The sequence below is a fragment of the Lentinus tigrinus genome (assembly GCF_003813185.1).
Source record: "Lentinus tigrinus ALCF2SS1-7 unplaced genomic scaffold L226scaffold_1, whole genome shotgun sequence".
Classification (NCBI taxonomy): Eukaryota; Fungi; Basidiomycota; class Agaricomycetes; order Polyporales; family Polyporaceae; genus Lentinus; species Lentinus tigrinus.
Genome location: NW_027137910.1, coordinates 2,526,975 through 2,542,121, shown reverse-complemented (window position 1 = coordinate 2,542,121; position 15,147 = coordinate 2,526,975). Strand labels below are relative to the sequence as shown.

The 15,147-nt window shown below is 56.3% G+C and overlaps 5 protein-coding genes across 5 annotated transcripts; 3 read left to right on the top strand and 2 right to left on the bottom strand.

The window, feature by feature from the left end:
• Nucleotides 1–20: 20 nt before the first annotated feature.
• Nucleotides 21–977, top strand: L226DRAFT_607650 (Co-chaperone Hsc20). The gene is made up of 3 exons (XM_067685833.1): nucleotides 21–403; nucleotides 459–690; nucleotides 749–977. The coding sequence occupies exons 1-3, from the start codon at nucleotides 29–31 to the stop codon at nucleotides 895–897; spliced, it is 756 nt and encodes a 251-aa protein (XP_067543114.1). The 5' UTR covers nucleotides 21–28; the 3' UTR covers nucleotides 898–977.
• A 600-nt stretch (nucleotides 978–1,577) lies between these two features.
• On the top strand, nucleotides 1,578–5,573 carry L226DRAFT_450336 (P-loop containing nucleoside triphosphate hydrolase protein; the record flags this gene model as incomplete). Its single annotated transcript, XM_067674942.1, has 4 exons — nucleotides 1,578–1,900; nucleotides 1,953–2,076; nucleotides 2,134–4,806; nucleotides 4,860–5,573. 4 exons carry the CDS (start codon nucleotides 1,578–1,580, stop codon nucleotides 5,571–5,573), a joined length of 3,834 nt encoding a protein of 1,277 aa, XP_067543113.1.
• Nucleotides 5,574–5,813: 240 nt separating this feature from the next.
• Nucleotides 5,814–9,538, top strand: L226DRAFT_497624 (Adaptor protein complex AP-2 alpha subunit). Its single transcript, XM_067677624.1, has 11 exons — nucleotides 5,814–6,027; nucleotides 6,082–6,172; nucleotides 6,220–6,250; nucleotides 6,306–6,414; nucleotides 6,468–6,661; nucleotides 6,727–6,856; nucleotides 6,905–7,006; nucleotides 7,065–7,170; nucleotides 7,227–7,904; nucleotides 7,961–9,219; nucleotides 9,273–9,538. Exons 1-11 carry the CDS (start codon nucleotides 5,998–6,000, stop codon nucleotides 9,390–9,392), a joined length of 2,850 nt encoding a protein of 949 aa, XP_067543112.1. The 5' UTR covers nucleotides 5,814–5,997; the 3' UTR covers nucleotides 9,393–9,538.
• Nucleotides 9,429–13,240, bottom strand: L226DRAFT_549270 (Rho GTPase activation protein). The gene is made up of 12 exons (XM_067682664.1): nucleotides 12,792–13,240; nucleotides 12,647–12,731; nucleotides 12,467–12,582; nucleotides 12,302–12,414; nucleotides 11,642–12,226; nucleotides 11,540–11,582; nucleotides 11,329–11,491; nucleotides 11,260–11,275; nucleotides 10,962–11,204; nucleotides 10,738–10,904; nucleotides 10,603–10,679; nucleotides 9,429–10,549 (listed from the first exon to the last, which is right to left on the bottom strand). The coding sequence occupies exons 1-12, from the start codon at nucleotides 12,858–12,860 to the stop codon at nucleotides 9,602–9,604; spliced, it is 2,625 nt and encodes an 874-aa protein (XP_067543111.1). The 5' UTR covers nucleotides 12,861–13,240; the 3' UTR covers nucleotides 9,429–9,601.
• Nucleotides 13,241–13,373: 133 nt separating this feature from the next.
• Nucleotides 13,374–15,082, bottom strand: L226DRAFT_497622 (GNS1/SUR4 membrane protein; the record flags this gene model as incomplete). The annotated part of the gene is made up of 8 exons (XM_067677623.1): nucleotides 13,374–13,834; nucleotides 13,891–14,092; nucleotides 14,149–14,218; nucleotides 14,272–14,312; nucleotides 14,366–14,411; nucleotides 14,475–14,548; nucleotides 14,601–14,691; nucleotides 14,745–15,082. Coding segments are annotated over 8 exons (878 nt in total), but the record flags the coding sequence as incomplete, so codon positions are not given.
• Nucleotides 15,083–15,147: the final 65 nt, after the last annotated feature.

Genomic DNA, 15,147 nt, shown 5'->3' with positions numbered 1-15,147 from the left:
CGTCATCACTTCTACCTTCCCTGCGCCCATGTTCCGGCTTCGCGCACTCGCGTCTCTCCCTGCCCGTGTTCGTGTCCCTCTCCCCAGAACAATCGCGTCGCGTTCTGCACTACAATACACGCCACCGCGTGTGACGCCAGCAGCGACGCTTGCACGGAACTACAGCCACGCGTCGACTAGGCCGAAGACATGCCCATCATGTTCAGCACCTCTGCCGACCGCTCTGCCCGTCTGCACGAAATGCTCCTACATTGCGCCCATCCCGGAGTCTATGAGCTACCATGAAATGCTAGGAGTTCCATACGAGCCGAATCCTTTCGTTGTGAACGTGCCGCAGCTCAAGAATGAGTTCCGCGCAGTGCAGACTGTGGTGCACCCCGATCGGTGGGTCGCCAGACCTCCAGTAAGTAGTCATTATCGCAGCCTTACGATGCATGCTAACCATGGCTGCTTCAAAGGAAAGCCAGGCTATCGCAGCTGCCATGTCTTCTCGTGTCAACGAAGCGTTGCACAGGCTATCTAACCCGCTAAGGCGAGTTGAGTATATTCTTGCTCGAGAGGGTCACGGAGGAGAGGAGACGGATAAACTAGAAGACATGGAGCTTCTGATGGATGTCATGGAGGCACGGGAGGGACTTGCGAGTGCAGAATCCCCGGATGAAGTTGCTGAGATCCGGACGGCGAACGACGGTGCGTGGTTTGATGACTTGCTTCACGAAGTGGACAGTGAACTCACGGCCGTATGCAGCCAAGATACAAGAGACGTTGCAAGAGATCGAACAGCTCGTAGGGGCTAAAGACTGGGAGGCCCTCAGAACGGCGGCGATTAAGCTGAAGTATCTGCAAGGCATCGAGTCTGCTGCCGCAGCATGGCCCGCTGTTGTCCATGATCACTAGAGTAGACATGTACCGCTATGCTAGCCTCGGTGCATATTGGCTATAGATAACAGCTTCTTCCAGGCCTCATTACCGCGGGCCAGACATGGTCAACAACCAAAATATTAAAGACCTGTACCGTTCTCTGCGCGGTCCAGACGGACTTGTGACTGACGTCAAAACTGCCAAATCGGGCGCCGGCATTTTCCAGCGAAAGTGCAGGCAGGGCGCCTGCAAGAGCTCTTGTCCAGCTTGCACGGCCAAGTCGTTGCTGCTCACCACCGTCACCGTCGTCTACACCCGCCTGCATCTCTGCTCGCCCAAAAGCCGTCCAGCGGCAACACATTAGACGAGGATTGAGCCAGGAGGAGGACCTCTAGGTCTGTGCAGCGTCTCGCTCGAATCAGTCCGATTACATTTACCCTCCCCACGGTGGCAGATCCGTCTGCCCTGTTCATATCCTTATGCGACTTGGATATATACTCAGATTAAGGCGCGGCCTCCCTCTAATGCCATCGAAGAACTCCTCTCCTCTCGCGACGTCTTCGGCATCCTCGTCCTTCCGTGCTTACCAGACTCGTACCGCCAAAGACTCCTCTTCTTCCCCCAAACGCACATCCCGCTCTCCCTCTGCCGAAGAACCACCCGCCAAAATCCTTAGAGGCGATCACCACCAACACACTTCTTCTACCTCCTCGCCTATGTCCCATCAGGAGCGCTACCATCCTCGCTCAGGCCGCGGCGGCTCGGGGTCTTCCCTCCTCGCTCGCGCGCACAAGAACAACGTCTCAGGTGGCGGACGCGGTGGACGGAAGAAGCAGAGGGAACCTCGTTTCCCTCCTGCACCTGGACCGTTCCATGACGAGCAGTACATCACCAACACCTATCGCACAAAAGTACTGAAGAAGCTCCATGAAACGAATCCCAAATCACCACTCAACAACTACATCATGTCGACCGGCAACCAGATGGCCTTCCAGTCTCAGCAAGTAATCGTGGAGGGAACTGACCAGGCTGTATGGAGGTGAGAATTGCATATGGCTCGCTATCAGACCTTGTCTGATCTCTACATTAAGATCCACGATCACTGTAAAGCACGAGAATGGAGACATCACGGGCGTTGGCGACGGCGTGGTCCGTAAGAGCGCAGAGAACCTAGCTGCCCTATCCGCGCTGTACCAGTTAGATGCGGTTGGCGGGGTATGTACCTTCACGCATACATATGTCTGGCTGCTTACTCATAAATGTGGGGCGAAGCTGGACAAGAAGAAGGACGAACCTACGCCCGTGGAGACGACGCTCTCGGACGGCACTGTGGTCACGTATGAGAAGGCCCGCCAATTCATGGACTACTACTGTCGGCGGTTCCGCTTCGCAAAACCAGACATCGTATATGCCCAGCCGAGTCGCGGTCCATGGCAGGCGGATATGATTGTTGGGGATCGTCGCATTGGGTTCGGCAAGGGCGCAAACAAGAAGGAAGCTATGACGAGGTGTTACACCGACGTCGTGCAGTACCTGGAGAAGTGCGATCCCGAGATTTGGAAGGAGTTCACTCGTGACGTCAAGGCGGGTAAGGACCTTGGAATGGCCCCCACCGTGCTCTTCCAGGCCGACGATCTCCTCCAGGACAAGATTGATAATCTCAAGGAGGACATCAAGCGGAGCACGCTGTACCGCAATAGGCCCACCATCCGGACTACTGGAGACGGAGAGGACGTTCAGCAACATCAGGCCGCTTCATCGTACCGCCGAGCTCCCCCATCTGAGACTTACCTTCGGGAGAAGTCACAGCAACTCCAGAAACGTCGTCAGGCCTATCTGACAAACCCCGAATTGGAGTCTATCCGCAACACCCGCGCGTCCCTCCCCGTCTTCACGAAGTCGGAAGAGCTACTTAAGCATATCGACGAGCATGACGTGACCATCTGCATGGCGGCGACTGGTTCTGGAAAGACGACCCAGATCCCTCAGCTGCTCCTCGACCAGTGGATAGAGCGCGGTGAGGGCGCGAAGTGCAACATCATCTGTACGCAGCCCCGTCGTATCGCCGCTATCAGTGTCGCCGAGCGTGTCGCGAAAGAGAGGGGCGAGCCTTGTGGTAACCGGGGAACAGTCGGGTACCAGGTCCGGTTCGAGTCGAAGCTCCCAGAGGATCACGGGTCAATCACATACTGCACTACTGGTGTGTTCTTGCGCAAGATGCAGAGCGCGCTGTTGGAGACATCTTCTCGGCGGAGTATGGATGAGGTCACCCACATTGTTGTTGATGAAGTGCACGAGCGCGACGTCGATATCGATCTCATGCTCGTCGTCCTGAAGCGACTACTCGCGGAACGGCGCGCGCAGAAGAAGCCGATCAAGATCGTGCTCATGAGCGCTACCATCGACTCTACATTGTTCAGGAACTACTTCCCCGATGAGCAGGGCAAACCCGCCGGCGTCGTCGAGGTCCCTGGTCGCGCGTACCCGGTTCAGAAGCACTTCCTGGACCACTTCGTACCCCATCTCGCCTCTCAGCCTCAGAATAACTGGGTGTTCAGGGAAGAGTCGGTTCGCAAGTACTTGACGCAGGAACTCGGACACGACGCGCCCGGACTCTCGCTTTCTCTACCTTCCTCTCGTGCACCTACTCCCGTACTCCGTGATCACTCTCGTGATACCGACGATCTTGAACTCCCTGTCCCCCTTGTCGCCTTGACCATCGCTCATGTCCTGAAGCAGTCAGAAGACGGCCACGTACTTGTCTTCCTGCCGGGCTGGGACGATATCTCTGCTGTCAGGAGAGTCCTGACCGAGTCTGACAGGTCGAGATCGTTTGGTTTCAACTTCACGGATACGAGCAAATTCAGCATCCATCTCCTCCACTCCTCCATCCCCGTCGCCGAACAACAAGCGATCTTTGACCCGCCTCCAGCCGGTGTCCGCCGCATCATTCTCTCCACCAATATTGCCGAGACCTCCGTCACCATCCCCGACGTCGTGTATGTCGTCGACACTGCTCGTATCAAAGAGCAACGTTACGACCCCTCACGACACATTTCCAACCTCGTCTCCGCCTGGGTCGGTTCGTCCAACCTGAACCAGCGTGCGGGACGTGCAGGTCGTCACCGATCTGGAGAGTACTACGGCATTCTCAGCCAGAAACATGCCGAGGAGCTCCACCCGCACCAGACAGTCGAGATGAAGCGTGTCGACCTTGAGAACGTCGTCATGCACGTGAAGGCGCTCAACTTCCCTGGTATGACGATTGAGGAGGTCCTCGCGGCGACTATCGAGCCGCCTGCCCCCGAGCGTATCGAAGCCGCGATTCAGTCGTTGCACATGGTCGGTGCGCTCGACGAAAACAACAACCTGACTTCGTTGGGGAGCGTCCTCTTGCAGCTCCCTGTCGACCCACGTCTCGGTCGTCTTGTGCTCTTTGGTTCATTTTTCCGCTGTCTCGACTCCGCGCTCACGCTCGCGGCCATCATGGGTGCGCGCGAGCCCTTCGTGGCACCTATGCACGTCAAGGCAGAGGCACAAGCGAAGAAGAATTCGTGGACGCCGGAGGAGTTCCGTTCTGATCTCCTTGCCGCTCTCCGCGCGTACCGCGAATGGTACGCGCTTCAGAGCCAGGGACTGTACGTCTCCGCGAACCGATTCTGCTCCGATAACTTCCTGTCGAAGCCAGTGCTGCTCAATATCGCGAAGGTGAAGGACCACCTGTTGAAGGCTCTCTACGATGTTGGTGTCATCGACGTCTCCGCGGGCGGGAAGCTCCCGTACGTTGCTCCGGGCGTGCGGCACAGGGAAATTCCCCCACTTCCTCACCAGCTGAACGAGAACGGGGATTCCCTGCCGCTGTTGGCCGGGCTGCTTGCCATTGCATGCCAGCCGAAGTTCGCTATCCGGACAGGCGAGAGGACCTACCGAACGGCTGTGGACAAGGTATGTGATCGCTACCTCTCGCTCCTACCGTCGAGGCTCATCTCGCCATGAAGGTTGTGATCATCCATCCGTCCAGTGTCAACCACCGCAAGCGGGAGATGCCTAAGGACGGAGGTGACCATCCCCATCTCGAGAAGCAGATTGTTGCGTACGCCGAGAAGCGGCAGAATATCTCGGCCGGGCAGAGCGGAGAGAAATACCTGGTTGGCACCACGCGCCTCGACCCCCTTACCTACGTCCTCTTCGGCGCCTACCGTATTGCGGTCACGCAACGCGGCCTCGAGTGCGACGAATGGCTTCCTATCATTGGTCGGCCGGACGTTCTGGACGACCTCGAGCGGTTGAAGGTGATGCTGGAAGACTGCATGCTGCGTGTCTTCCAGGGTATCATCGCCAGCCGGCAGCGTAAAGCGCACCAAAACAAGAAGCCGCTCACGTATGACGAAGGACGGGAAGATGAGTCGGGGGATGAGGATGAGGATGATTTGACCAACGTCCCGATGACGGATACGGAGATGAAGGAGCTTGACCTGATGACCATGGATCTCGTCCGCATCCTCAACCACTACAGCACGTACCGCGTCGCGATGCAGTCCCAGTCGAACTCGCGGCCGGGCACTCCCATGGATTCCCCCGCTCTCATGTCGTCGCGGTTGCCGTACACACCCTACAGTAGTGGATCGCGGTCGGGGTATTCGACGCCATATAACATGGGGCCAGCGTACTCATCAAGACCGAGCACCCCAAGTAGACTGTCGAGGCCGTGAAGGGGGTTCTGGGGTTCTGGTGCTACGTAGAAGAACGTTCAGCATTTAGTCTTTGTATCGAAGTACAGTAGCTTTCTACCTTCGCTAGTCGTGTAATGGAACATTCTTTGCTCACCATTATTTGGGCCGATGCTTCCGAGGGGTTGTCCGAGAAACGCGTCCGAGTAATGTGGTGGAGTCACGTGATACCGTAGGGCCCATCGGGGAAACAGTGCTCATACTTAGTACGTCTCTGAGTTCCACCACCACTCACGTCCTTACTTGACGGTCTCGCCTGCTCATGAGCTCCTCTGGGCGGCTTACTTTACTTCTCTGACGACTCTGGCTCTGCGAACGCGCTGCTCTGATACGCTGTACATCTTGCTTTTCCATCAACCCCACGACACCCTCTGTCAAGTTACCCTTACATTGACAATATACCACCATGGCGACTAACATGCGAGGCCTGACGCAGGTGCGCACTCTACGGCCACTGTCTATGGTCTAGTCGCTCATTGCTCGGAGTTAGTTCATCGCGGATATCCGCGGTGCCCGCGTCAGGGAGCTGGAGGAGAAGCGAATCAACAAGGAGATGGCGAACATTCGCAAACGATTCAAAGGTATGTTATTTTGAGTGCTCAGAGGCATGGGTCTTGAAATGTGGTAGATGGGAACTTGGACGGGTACCAGAAGAAGAAGTAAGCTTGTGGCATCTGTCTCTGGGACTGTGTACTTATGGCATCCACACCGTAGATATGTAGCGAAGGTCATCTTCACCTACATTCTTGGATACAAGGTGGACGTCGGCCACATGGAGGCTGTCAACCTAATATCCAGCTCGAAATACAGCGAGAAGCAGATTGTGAGCATCACAACCGTGTAACCTGCATCACAGTCATTCATGCGAGTGTTCAGGGTTACCTTGCTGTGACGCTGCTTATGCATGAGAACTCGGACTTCCTCCGTCTGGTTGTCAACTCCATCCGCAAGGACCTCAATGACAACAACGAAATTCATAACTGCCTAGCACTCCATGCGATTGCGAATGTCGGCGGTCAAGAAATGGCGGAGGCGCTTGCGGAGGATGTGCATCGACTGCTGATCTCACCGTGAGTAGCCTAAGCCTACGCACTGCTCACGGCCTGTGTTCTACGATACTTATGAGGCGCATCAGAACTTCTGAGAATTTCGTCCGGAAGAAAGCCGCCCTCACACTTCTTCGTCTATATCGTAAACACCCCGACGTCATCCCTGCGAAGGAATGGGCCTTACGTATAGTGTCAATTATGGATGACCCAGACCTTGTAAGCATCAACCGTTCCGTTTGAGACAACGCTCTCATATGTGTCTAGGGCGTAGTGCTGAGTGTCACAAGTCTGGTCATGGCGCTGGCTCAAGATCATCTCGACGCCTTCGCGGTTTGTTACCAGAAGGCGGTGGACAGGCTCAATCGTGTGAGTAGAGCTGCCTATGCCCGTGCTTCCGAAATGTGTTCTTGACTCGGAATAACAGCTTGTGGTCGAGCATGAATTCGCGGCAACATACGCATACTACAAGGTTCCCATACCTTGGCTGCAGGTCAAACTATTACGCCTCCTGCAATATTACCCTCCACCAGGCATGTTGTGCTTCATGCTGTTCAATGTTGATAACGCCCTAATCAGTGTCCATCAGAGGACCCTACCATACAGATCATGTTGCAAGAGGTTCTCCAGACTATCATGAACAATTGCAATGAGCCGTCACGGAACGTACAACACAACAATGCCCAGCATGCCGTTCTCTTCGAGGCTATCAGCCTTGCCATCCATAACGACACCAACTCTCCACTGGTCAACACGGCTGCCGTCCTGCTTGCTCGGTTCATCAGCTCAAAAGAGACGAATGTGCGATATCTGGGCTTGGACACCATGGCACATCTTGCTGCGCGCACGGACAACCTGGAGGCCATCAAGAAGCACCAAGGCACCATCATTCTCTCCCTGCGCGACAAGGATATCTCTGTCCGTCGTCGTGCTCTCGACCTCCTCTACAGTATGTGCGACACAGACAACTCGGAGCTTATTGTGGGCGAGCTCCTCAGGTACTTGAAGGTCGCGGATTACGGTCTTCGAGAAGAGATGGTCTTGAAGATAGCTATCCTCACGGAGAAGTATGCGAACACGTACAAATGGTACGTTGACACCATTCTGGAGCTTCTCAGTGCCGCAGGAGACCATGTCGGCGAGGAGGTCTGGTACCGTGTTGTCCAGATTGTGACGAACACGGAGGATCTACAAGCATACGCGGCAAAAGTTGTCTTCGAGTACCTGAAGTCGCCGTCGTCGCATGAGAGCTTGGTGAAAGTCGGCGGTGAGTTGCACACACAATCGCAGATATTTTGGCCGCAGATCTTACCTTGCCTCTAGGCTACATTCTGGGTGAATATGGTCATCTCATCGCCAACGAACCTGGATACAGTCCCATCGAACAATTTCAGGTCCTTCACTCGAAATCACAGTTCTGCATGGCGCCCACCCGTGCCCTCCTCCTGTCGACGTACATCAAGTGGGTCAACGTCTTTCCGGAAATCAAGCCCCAGCTGGTCAATGTCTTCGAGCGATACCGACATGTCTTGGATGTCGACCTGCAGCAGCGAGCATGCGAGTTCTATGCCCTTGCCTTGCGGCCAGAGGAAGACGAGCTGTTACAGAACGTCTGCGAGGAGATCCCGCCCTTCCCTCCGCGCGAGAGCGCGCTCATTAGCCGACTTCACAAGAAGCAGGGCGACACCGAAGACAAGCGGACGTGGACGATTGGCGACAAGGAGGCGAACCTTGCACGCCAGACGTCCAAGATGTTGCGCAAACCAACGATGAAAGTGGAGACGAACGGGGCTACTCCTTCATCTACTGGCGATATCTCCTCCGACATCACTAACTCCCTCATTGGCCTCGACCTCACCTCCTCCCCCACGGGCATGGACCCCTCAGCGGCACTGGCGGAGAAGGGCATTCCCCGTCTCATAGCTGGGCCCAATGTCGACCGGTGGTTCGACAAGCTCCTCTACACCGCTGACGGCGTACTCTACGAGGACGTTCAGATACAAGTCGGTATTAAATCACGCTATCATGGCCCTCTCGGCCAGGTGGCTGTGTACGTCGGGAACAAGATGTCGGCCCCCCTCACATCGTTCACGACGACACTACACAACGAAGAGCCCGAGGCGCTCTCAGTGTCGTTCGTGAAGATTGCTCCCAGCACACTCGCGCCGAGGACGCAGATCCAGCAGATTGTCCAGGTCGAATGTAAGAAGGTGTTCAAGATACCGCCTATCCTTGTCGTCTCCTTCCTCGCTGGCGCGCATCAGACGATCGCAGTGCGCCTCCCCATCGTGGTCACGAAGTTCCTGGAGGGCGTCAAGCTCAGCTCGACAGACTTCTTTGAGCGGTGGAAGCTCATCGGCGGTCCTCCACGGGAGGCACAAAGCATCTTCCCGATCTCCTTGGACGCCACCGGACACATCGACATTACGAAGCAGAGACAGGTCGTGTCTGGGCATGGCTTCCAGGTGTTGGAGGGTATCGATCCGAACCCGAGTAACGTTGTGGGAGCTGGCATCCTGCATACAGCGGTGGACGGAAAGGTTGGGTGTCTGCTACGGCTAGAACCGAATCGGGAGGCGAAGGTGCGCTTTCCGTTCATGTCATTCCTCTCAATCAACTCATGTGCCATTCGCAGCTCTCTCGTATCACGATACGGAGCACATCAGAAGACGTGGCAGTCGAGGCTCAAAGGCTCATACAGAAGCCGCTGACAGCGGACGCTTCTGGACCTGCAGAGAAGCGTACCACCAGCTGAGCGCCGATTGACCGCACCGCACATGCCCCAGTGTTGACGATGTTGTGCTGTAGTAGCCATGGACTGATCTACCGGATGTAATATGAGGTACAAAACATTGACGACTAATGCATACAATACTCTCCCAACAACAATAGCTAATAGCGCAGACAGCAAAACAAGCAGTGCAACAGTAAGTACTACAGTACAGAGACGTGACAATACAGCGACTATCGCCGCGTCAGGATCGAACGGAAGATGTTCTTGCGCCGCTTCCCAGCCTCGTCGGACACGTCTACCGAGCTATCTGACATGGGCGACAGCAGAGGTTCTGGAACGGCCTTTCTTGCAAGTGGCGAGTCAGTGGACGTTGATCGCGGATGGTGAACCAGATTAGGACGCTTAGCCCGCGGACGCGTTTCGAAGCCGTCCGCTGCTGACGGCGATGTGGGTGTGGGAAGGGGCGAAGGGAGCGGCGGGTGGTTCTGGTTGTTCGGAGAGCGTGGTTCTGCTACGCTCGACCCGAGAGACCGTCCGGAGGCAGCACTGTCGGAACCGCGCTCAGGACTGGACGGTGCTGTGGACGGACGACTCGGTTTGCGTGCCCGGCGCTTTGTAGGCGAGACAGCGGACGCCGAGATTTTGCGCTCTCGTGTGGGCAGCTTCCAAGATGAAGACGGTGACGAGGGGATGGGACTAGTGGGGACGGGAGGCGGAGGTATGTTGATGACAGGCTCGGAGTGCTGTCGCCGTGGCCTCGCTGCAAGCTTGCTGACACGGAAGAGCGCCTGCTCTTCGACCTCTAGGCACCGCGTGCAGAACTCGGCGAAGTGCTTGTCGTCAGGTATCGATCCCTGTTTTGACGGCTGGAAGTTCTGCGTTCGGGAGTAGCGGACGACGACAGAGGTGACAACGGCGAGGTGTCGTGGGATATCAAGGAGATAGGGAAGGAGGGGTATGGCTTCGCGATGGAGGACTGGAGCAATCGCACTGCGGTGTCGCAGAGCGTTCATGATGCGTAACCGTTCATGCTTGTCGGACGACAGTGGTGTGAGTGGACCCTTGACGGCAGTTCCAGGTTCCGGTGTCGAAACAACAAAAATGTAGTCGATCATCGCCTGCAGACTATTCGTGAGGAAGTCCTTGACACCGCGCATGAACTCCTCTTTCTGCACAGCCTGCGGTTACGCAAAGTCAGAGTGCATCTCTATTATAGGGCATCGAAACCTACCGGATTGAGGTTTGCAAGGCTCTGTACGACCTTCGCAATCAACGTCAGACTGCGCTGCACAGCGACATCCGGAAGACCTGCGAACGTCAAAAGTCAGCGTGGTGGCCGCCATAGAGCCGGTATGGGTATACTTGCCTGGTAAGAGACCGAAGAGGTGTGGGTGCAAGATTGCAGGGACGATGAAACGTAGGAAACAGAACGCTGATACGCTCTGCCACGGAAGCTCCCGGTTGTGGTCGTCCTTGACGCGGTAGCGCGTTTCGACTAATCGCCGAATGTGCTCAAAGAGCCTCCGGAGTTCCCTATGTGCGCGCGATCAGTACTACACCGTGACGCAGTAGGATGTATGAAACACGCACGGTGGGCACTGTCTCCTGGCGTCGTATATGCGGTCCCAGAACTCCTGACACCAAGTCACCAGCAGCTCCACGTTCTTCTCGACGGCTTTCCCGCCTTTGCCGATGCGCACGGGATCCACCTCGATGGCGACTTTCTCTGCGCAGAGACGCCTGATCGAAGAACCTACGCTGGCTTCGAGAAACGCCATGCCGTACCACGACATGTAGAGTTCCACCGTCTTTGTGAACACGGTGTTCCCACGGCTGTATCAGGTAGGTGAGCGGTTCTGTTACTCCACCTGACGTTAAATACACTTACAACAGTGTGTTGTGAGCTGCTCAATTGCACACGTCAGAGACCGGTACATGCACGACACAGAGCACTTACAAGTATGGGTACCATCGACCTCTCGGTCGGCAAGCTCCATGATGTTCTCCAACAGCACATTCTTCGCGATCGCGATGGACATGATATTCTGGTTGACGTTCTTCATCTTCAGCCTGGTCTCCAGGTCCCGCATCCAATCCAGATGGTTACGGGAGTGCAGGGTCTGATGACGCGTCAGCGCATATATCAGAAGTACCATCGCCATGCGTACCTTGAGCATCCTGGAGTATACGTGATACGGCAAGATGATCTCCCTGGCAGAAATGTTAACCACTGAACCACGCATCCAACACAGTGCAACATATCAACCCACTCGTCCACCCTGATCTTCAGCCTCATCTCGCCTGCCTGAGTGCTAGAGGCATGCCCGCCGTTCAGCACCGGGAACCAGCCCTCGACCGCGTCTCCCCGCCGGAAATTGACCAGGACGATCACGACGTTCCCGATCATCGAGGGCCTCGTCAGCCTCTTCTCCCGCCAGACGACAATTTCCAAATTCTCGAAGGGCGGGAGGTCAGGCAAGACGAACCGCTCGTGCCAGTCCGGGGAGCCTATCCCCTTCTTGACGGTCGTCCGGCCGCACAGGATGCCGTTGACAAATATCTCGCAATAGACGTCCATGTCGATGGCGTCCGCCTCTGCCTTGGCCTCCTGCTCCGCAGTGGGCGGCTCGTCCGATAATGGACGGGTGACGCCGAGGTTGCGGCCCTGTAGGCAAGTGAGGTCGACCTGCCGCCACATGCGGTAGAGGCCGCCGTCCTCGGGCGACAGCCAGCGGCCGTAGACTTCCGGCATTGCGTAAGACCGCAGGAGGGCAAGCCAGGTGTTCGCGGTCTCCTCGTCTTCGAACTGGATATAGAGCGGCTCTGTCGTCGGCGCCGCGCCACGCATCTGGCCGCTGATGGACAGGGGACAAATATGTGAGCGAGCGGGACGGGCGAGGAATGGAAGCCATGACAACACGGAGACGTACGCTACGGAGAAGATGGCGAGACAGTTCCTCTTCTCAAACAAGGAGCGGTGGGCCATCCGGATGTCTGTGTGGTTCAGCAGATACATGTAGATAGATCGGTATAATATAGTGTCCTGGCACGGAGTCAGCGCATACAGTCGCAGCATTGAAGGTAGTAGCACTCACGTCTACATAGATGTTCAGCAGACAACCCTCCTCTTCCTCGACCAACTTGCATCTGGCCGGCCGCCACTGGCCACTGCCAGTGGAACTCTTCGCGAGGCTGAGCCAACTCGCCTTCTCTGCAGCGGCACCCCGGGGAATGAATGGGCACGCTCGCCCCGAACAGTGGCAATAGCGACGCACCTTTCACCTTCTTCTGAGAGGTCTCTCCGTTCCCGGACGCGGCGCGTGCAGCATCGCGTTTGTCTGTGCTCTTCTTCGTGGGCGGCTAATGGGATTGTGCTGAATATCACCGTGTCCTAGCCGAGATCCAGGGACGGACACACACCTTGCGCAGGGCCGATGCAGCCTTTGCAGAGACGTAGAGCTCAACAGACACGTAGAATTCCTTGTCCATCGCCGCAGGGTGGCCGAGAATGTCGGGTGAAGAGGAGCGCTGTATGAGGATCGGGCGCAACCGAGGTAGGGACGCCTCGCTTGCACGAGGGGAACAACGCGTGCGCCGATGTCGAGGAGTGTCTGACGAGCGTGCAGGGAGGCTGCGAGGGACTGAGGGAGGGCCTGGGGAGAAAGACGCGTCCGTGTGGCGTATACGGGGTATAAGAGGGCGTGCGTCGGTGGTGTGATGGATATATGCACAGGTCGAGATAAAGAAGAGCAAATCGGATGCACGTCGGGGTCGCAAATTAAGAGAGGGTCGGGGGCGGAAGAAGGCAGGCTAGAGCGGACCTCACAACATGACAATCATACAGAGCCGCAGAATACGCACACACAAGGTGGCGCACGGCTGGCCCGTGCTATAGGCGCTGCACTCGAGTCTCAGTGCCAGCCCATATATGGTTAATGGCTTGATTCATGTCCCTCCCTGACACTCTCTGTCACCGCGCATCTCAATCCCCTCGTTGCCCTGAACATCCCTGCCGTCTGTCGCGACATTGTCCACCAGCCCCCGATGCTCAGACACCGTGGCGTGGCCCAGAAGCCGGCGGTCGCACTCCGTGACCTTCGCCTGCCAGGAACCCGGGACGTCTTCTTGCACAGAACACGCGGTCGTGTCAAGTGGAGAACGCGCGCGGAGCGTGGCAACGTCCAACTTGTCTGACTCCTAGGCACACTCCCGCTACATATACGTGTATCATGCATCGCCGTCCGTGTCATTCATAGCTCGTCTACCATGCCCAAGGGTACAAATAAGCACGCTCTACCTTACACCAGTGACCAGGTAAACGACAGGTGACACAGCCGGGGTGTTCGCAGTAGGACCGAGAAATGGCGTTGCAACTTTAGGGTATCAACATCGTACAACGCCAGGGGGGAATGCTGAGCTTTTGCGACCCACGCGTGCCGGAGCGCAATTACTCGGTTTTGTGGCTGCACATGGCATAGTGTCAGATAAGAATGCACCCTGAGCATCACATATGACGCACCCGTTTGCGACACCGTTCGCCTTGCCATTGGCAACTGCCTTCTTGCCGGCCGGCTTCTTGTACGTCTGAATGTAGAACTGGATGAAAAGGCCCAGGTAGCTCGTGAGCAGGAGACAGCCGAAGACCGCAGCACTCTCCGTTCCCGCGCACGAACCCAGAGTAGGGAGGTTCGGGAAGTACGTGGCCGCGTAGTACGAGTAGGCTATGAACAATGCTGCTTGAGCGACGCTTGGATGTCTGACAAGGAGATATACGCACTGCCAAAGTAGACAACGAACAAGTCGATAACGAACTGGACGATTTGGAAGGTCGTAAGGTATTTCTTCCACTGTGCAACTTCCAATCAGTTCAGAGTTCACGAAGACGCGCTTCCACACATACCCAGATCTTGGCACCACCAGCGGTAGCGTAGTAGTAGTAGTCTGGGCCGGGGTGTCAGCAGATATGCCAGGGTCGCATCAAGTTGATGACTTACACATGATCACATGGACCGTGAGGTTGATGGCAATAGGGACCCATTGCTGCGAACGAATCGGGCGTAAGCCTTCCCCGAGCGGTTAAACGCGCGATGAGCTGTCACTTACGATACTAGTCTTTCCGTTAAGTTGAGTATAGCATAAGAGTGCGGTTGCGGAGTGGTGGAAAACGTGCAGGAATGCTGAACACAAGTCAGCATTCGCCACATAGACGCGGAGATGCCCGCCACATACCGAGAGGCTTCTTCTTGAGAGCAAGGAACACAGTGTCGATGAGCTCGATGTACTTGAAGTAATAGTTGATCATGTAGTAGAATTCCAGACGCTGCAAGACGCATGAGACGCGTCAGGGCGCGAGAGGGACAGTGCGTCACGCACCTCAGACCACATATCCACGTCGCAGAGGCCCCAGAACACACCGTGGTTGTACACCAGCGGAACGATCTCCTCCATCATGAGCAGGACAAGGAGGAGACTGCCGCTGGTGAGGAACGCATTGTGGAGGCGGAAGAGGAACTGGAGCCTTAATGGTGGCTTGTTCTTCATGAACGCCTGGATGCCGAAGATGATGACGAGGTAGGCGGCGAGGGTCGGGAAAACCTCCTGGGGCGTCGAGAAGGGCGTCTTCCCGGGCACATAGTGGGTGAGCTCGTAGGGGACACCGAGCGACTTGAGCGGGAGACTCGACAGGAGGAAATCCGCGAGGGGAGCCATGGACGACGTGGACGACGGAGATGTGGGTGGACGCTCTCGAGCGACTTTTTCGAGCTTCGGAAGCGCG

What these genes read in the sequence shown, in the direction of transcription:
- L226DRAFT_607650 (XM_067685833.1), top strand. Translation starts at nt 29, where the DNA reads ATGTTCCGGCTTCGCGCACTCGCGTCTCTCCCTGCCCGTGTTCGTGTC. An exon ending in GGTGGGTCGCCAGACCTCCA is followed by an intron (nt 404 to 458) that starts GTAAGTAGTCAT and finishes GCTGCTTCAAAG; the next exon opens with GAAAGCCAGGCTATCGCAGC. An exon ending in GATCCGGACGGCGAACGACG is followed by an intron (nt 691 to 748) that starts GTGCGTGGTTTG and finishes GGCCGTATGCAG; the next exon opens with CCAAGATACAAGAGACGTTG.
- L226DRAFT_497624 (XM_067677624.1), top strand. Translation starts at nt 5,998, where the DNA reads ATGGCGACTAACATGCGAGGCCTGACGCAG. An exon ending in CATTCGCAAACGATTCAAAG is followed by an intron (nt 6,173 to 6,219) that starts GTATGTTATTTT and finishes GAAATGTGGTAG; the next exon opens with ATGGGAACTTGGACGGGTAC. An exon ending in GACGGGTACCAGAAGAAGAA is followed by an intron (nt 6,251 to 6,305) that starts GTAAGCTTGTGG and finishes TCCACACCGTAG; the next exon opens with ATATGTAGCGAAGGTCATCT.
- L226DRAFT_549270 (XM_067682664.1), bottom strand. Translation starts at nt 12,860, where the DNA reads ATGGACAAGGAATTCTACGTGTCTGTTGAGCTCTACGTCTCTGCAAAG. An exon ending in CTGCATCGGCCCTGCGCAAG is followed by an intron (nt 12,732 to 12,791) that starts GTGTGTGTCCGT and finishes CAATCCCATTAG; the next exon opens with CCGCCCACGAAGAAGAGCAC. An exon ending in CTGAAGATCAGGGTGGACGA is followed by an intron (nt 11,583 to 11,641) that starts GTGGGTTGATAT and finishes CATTTCTGCCAG; the next exon opens with GGAGATCATCTTGCCGTATC.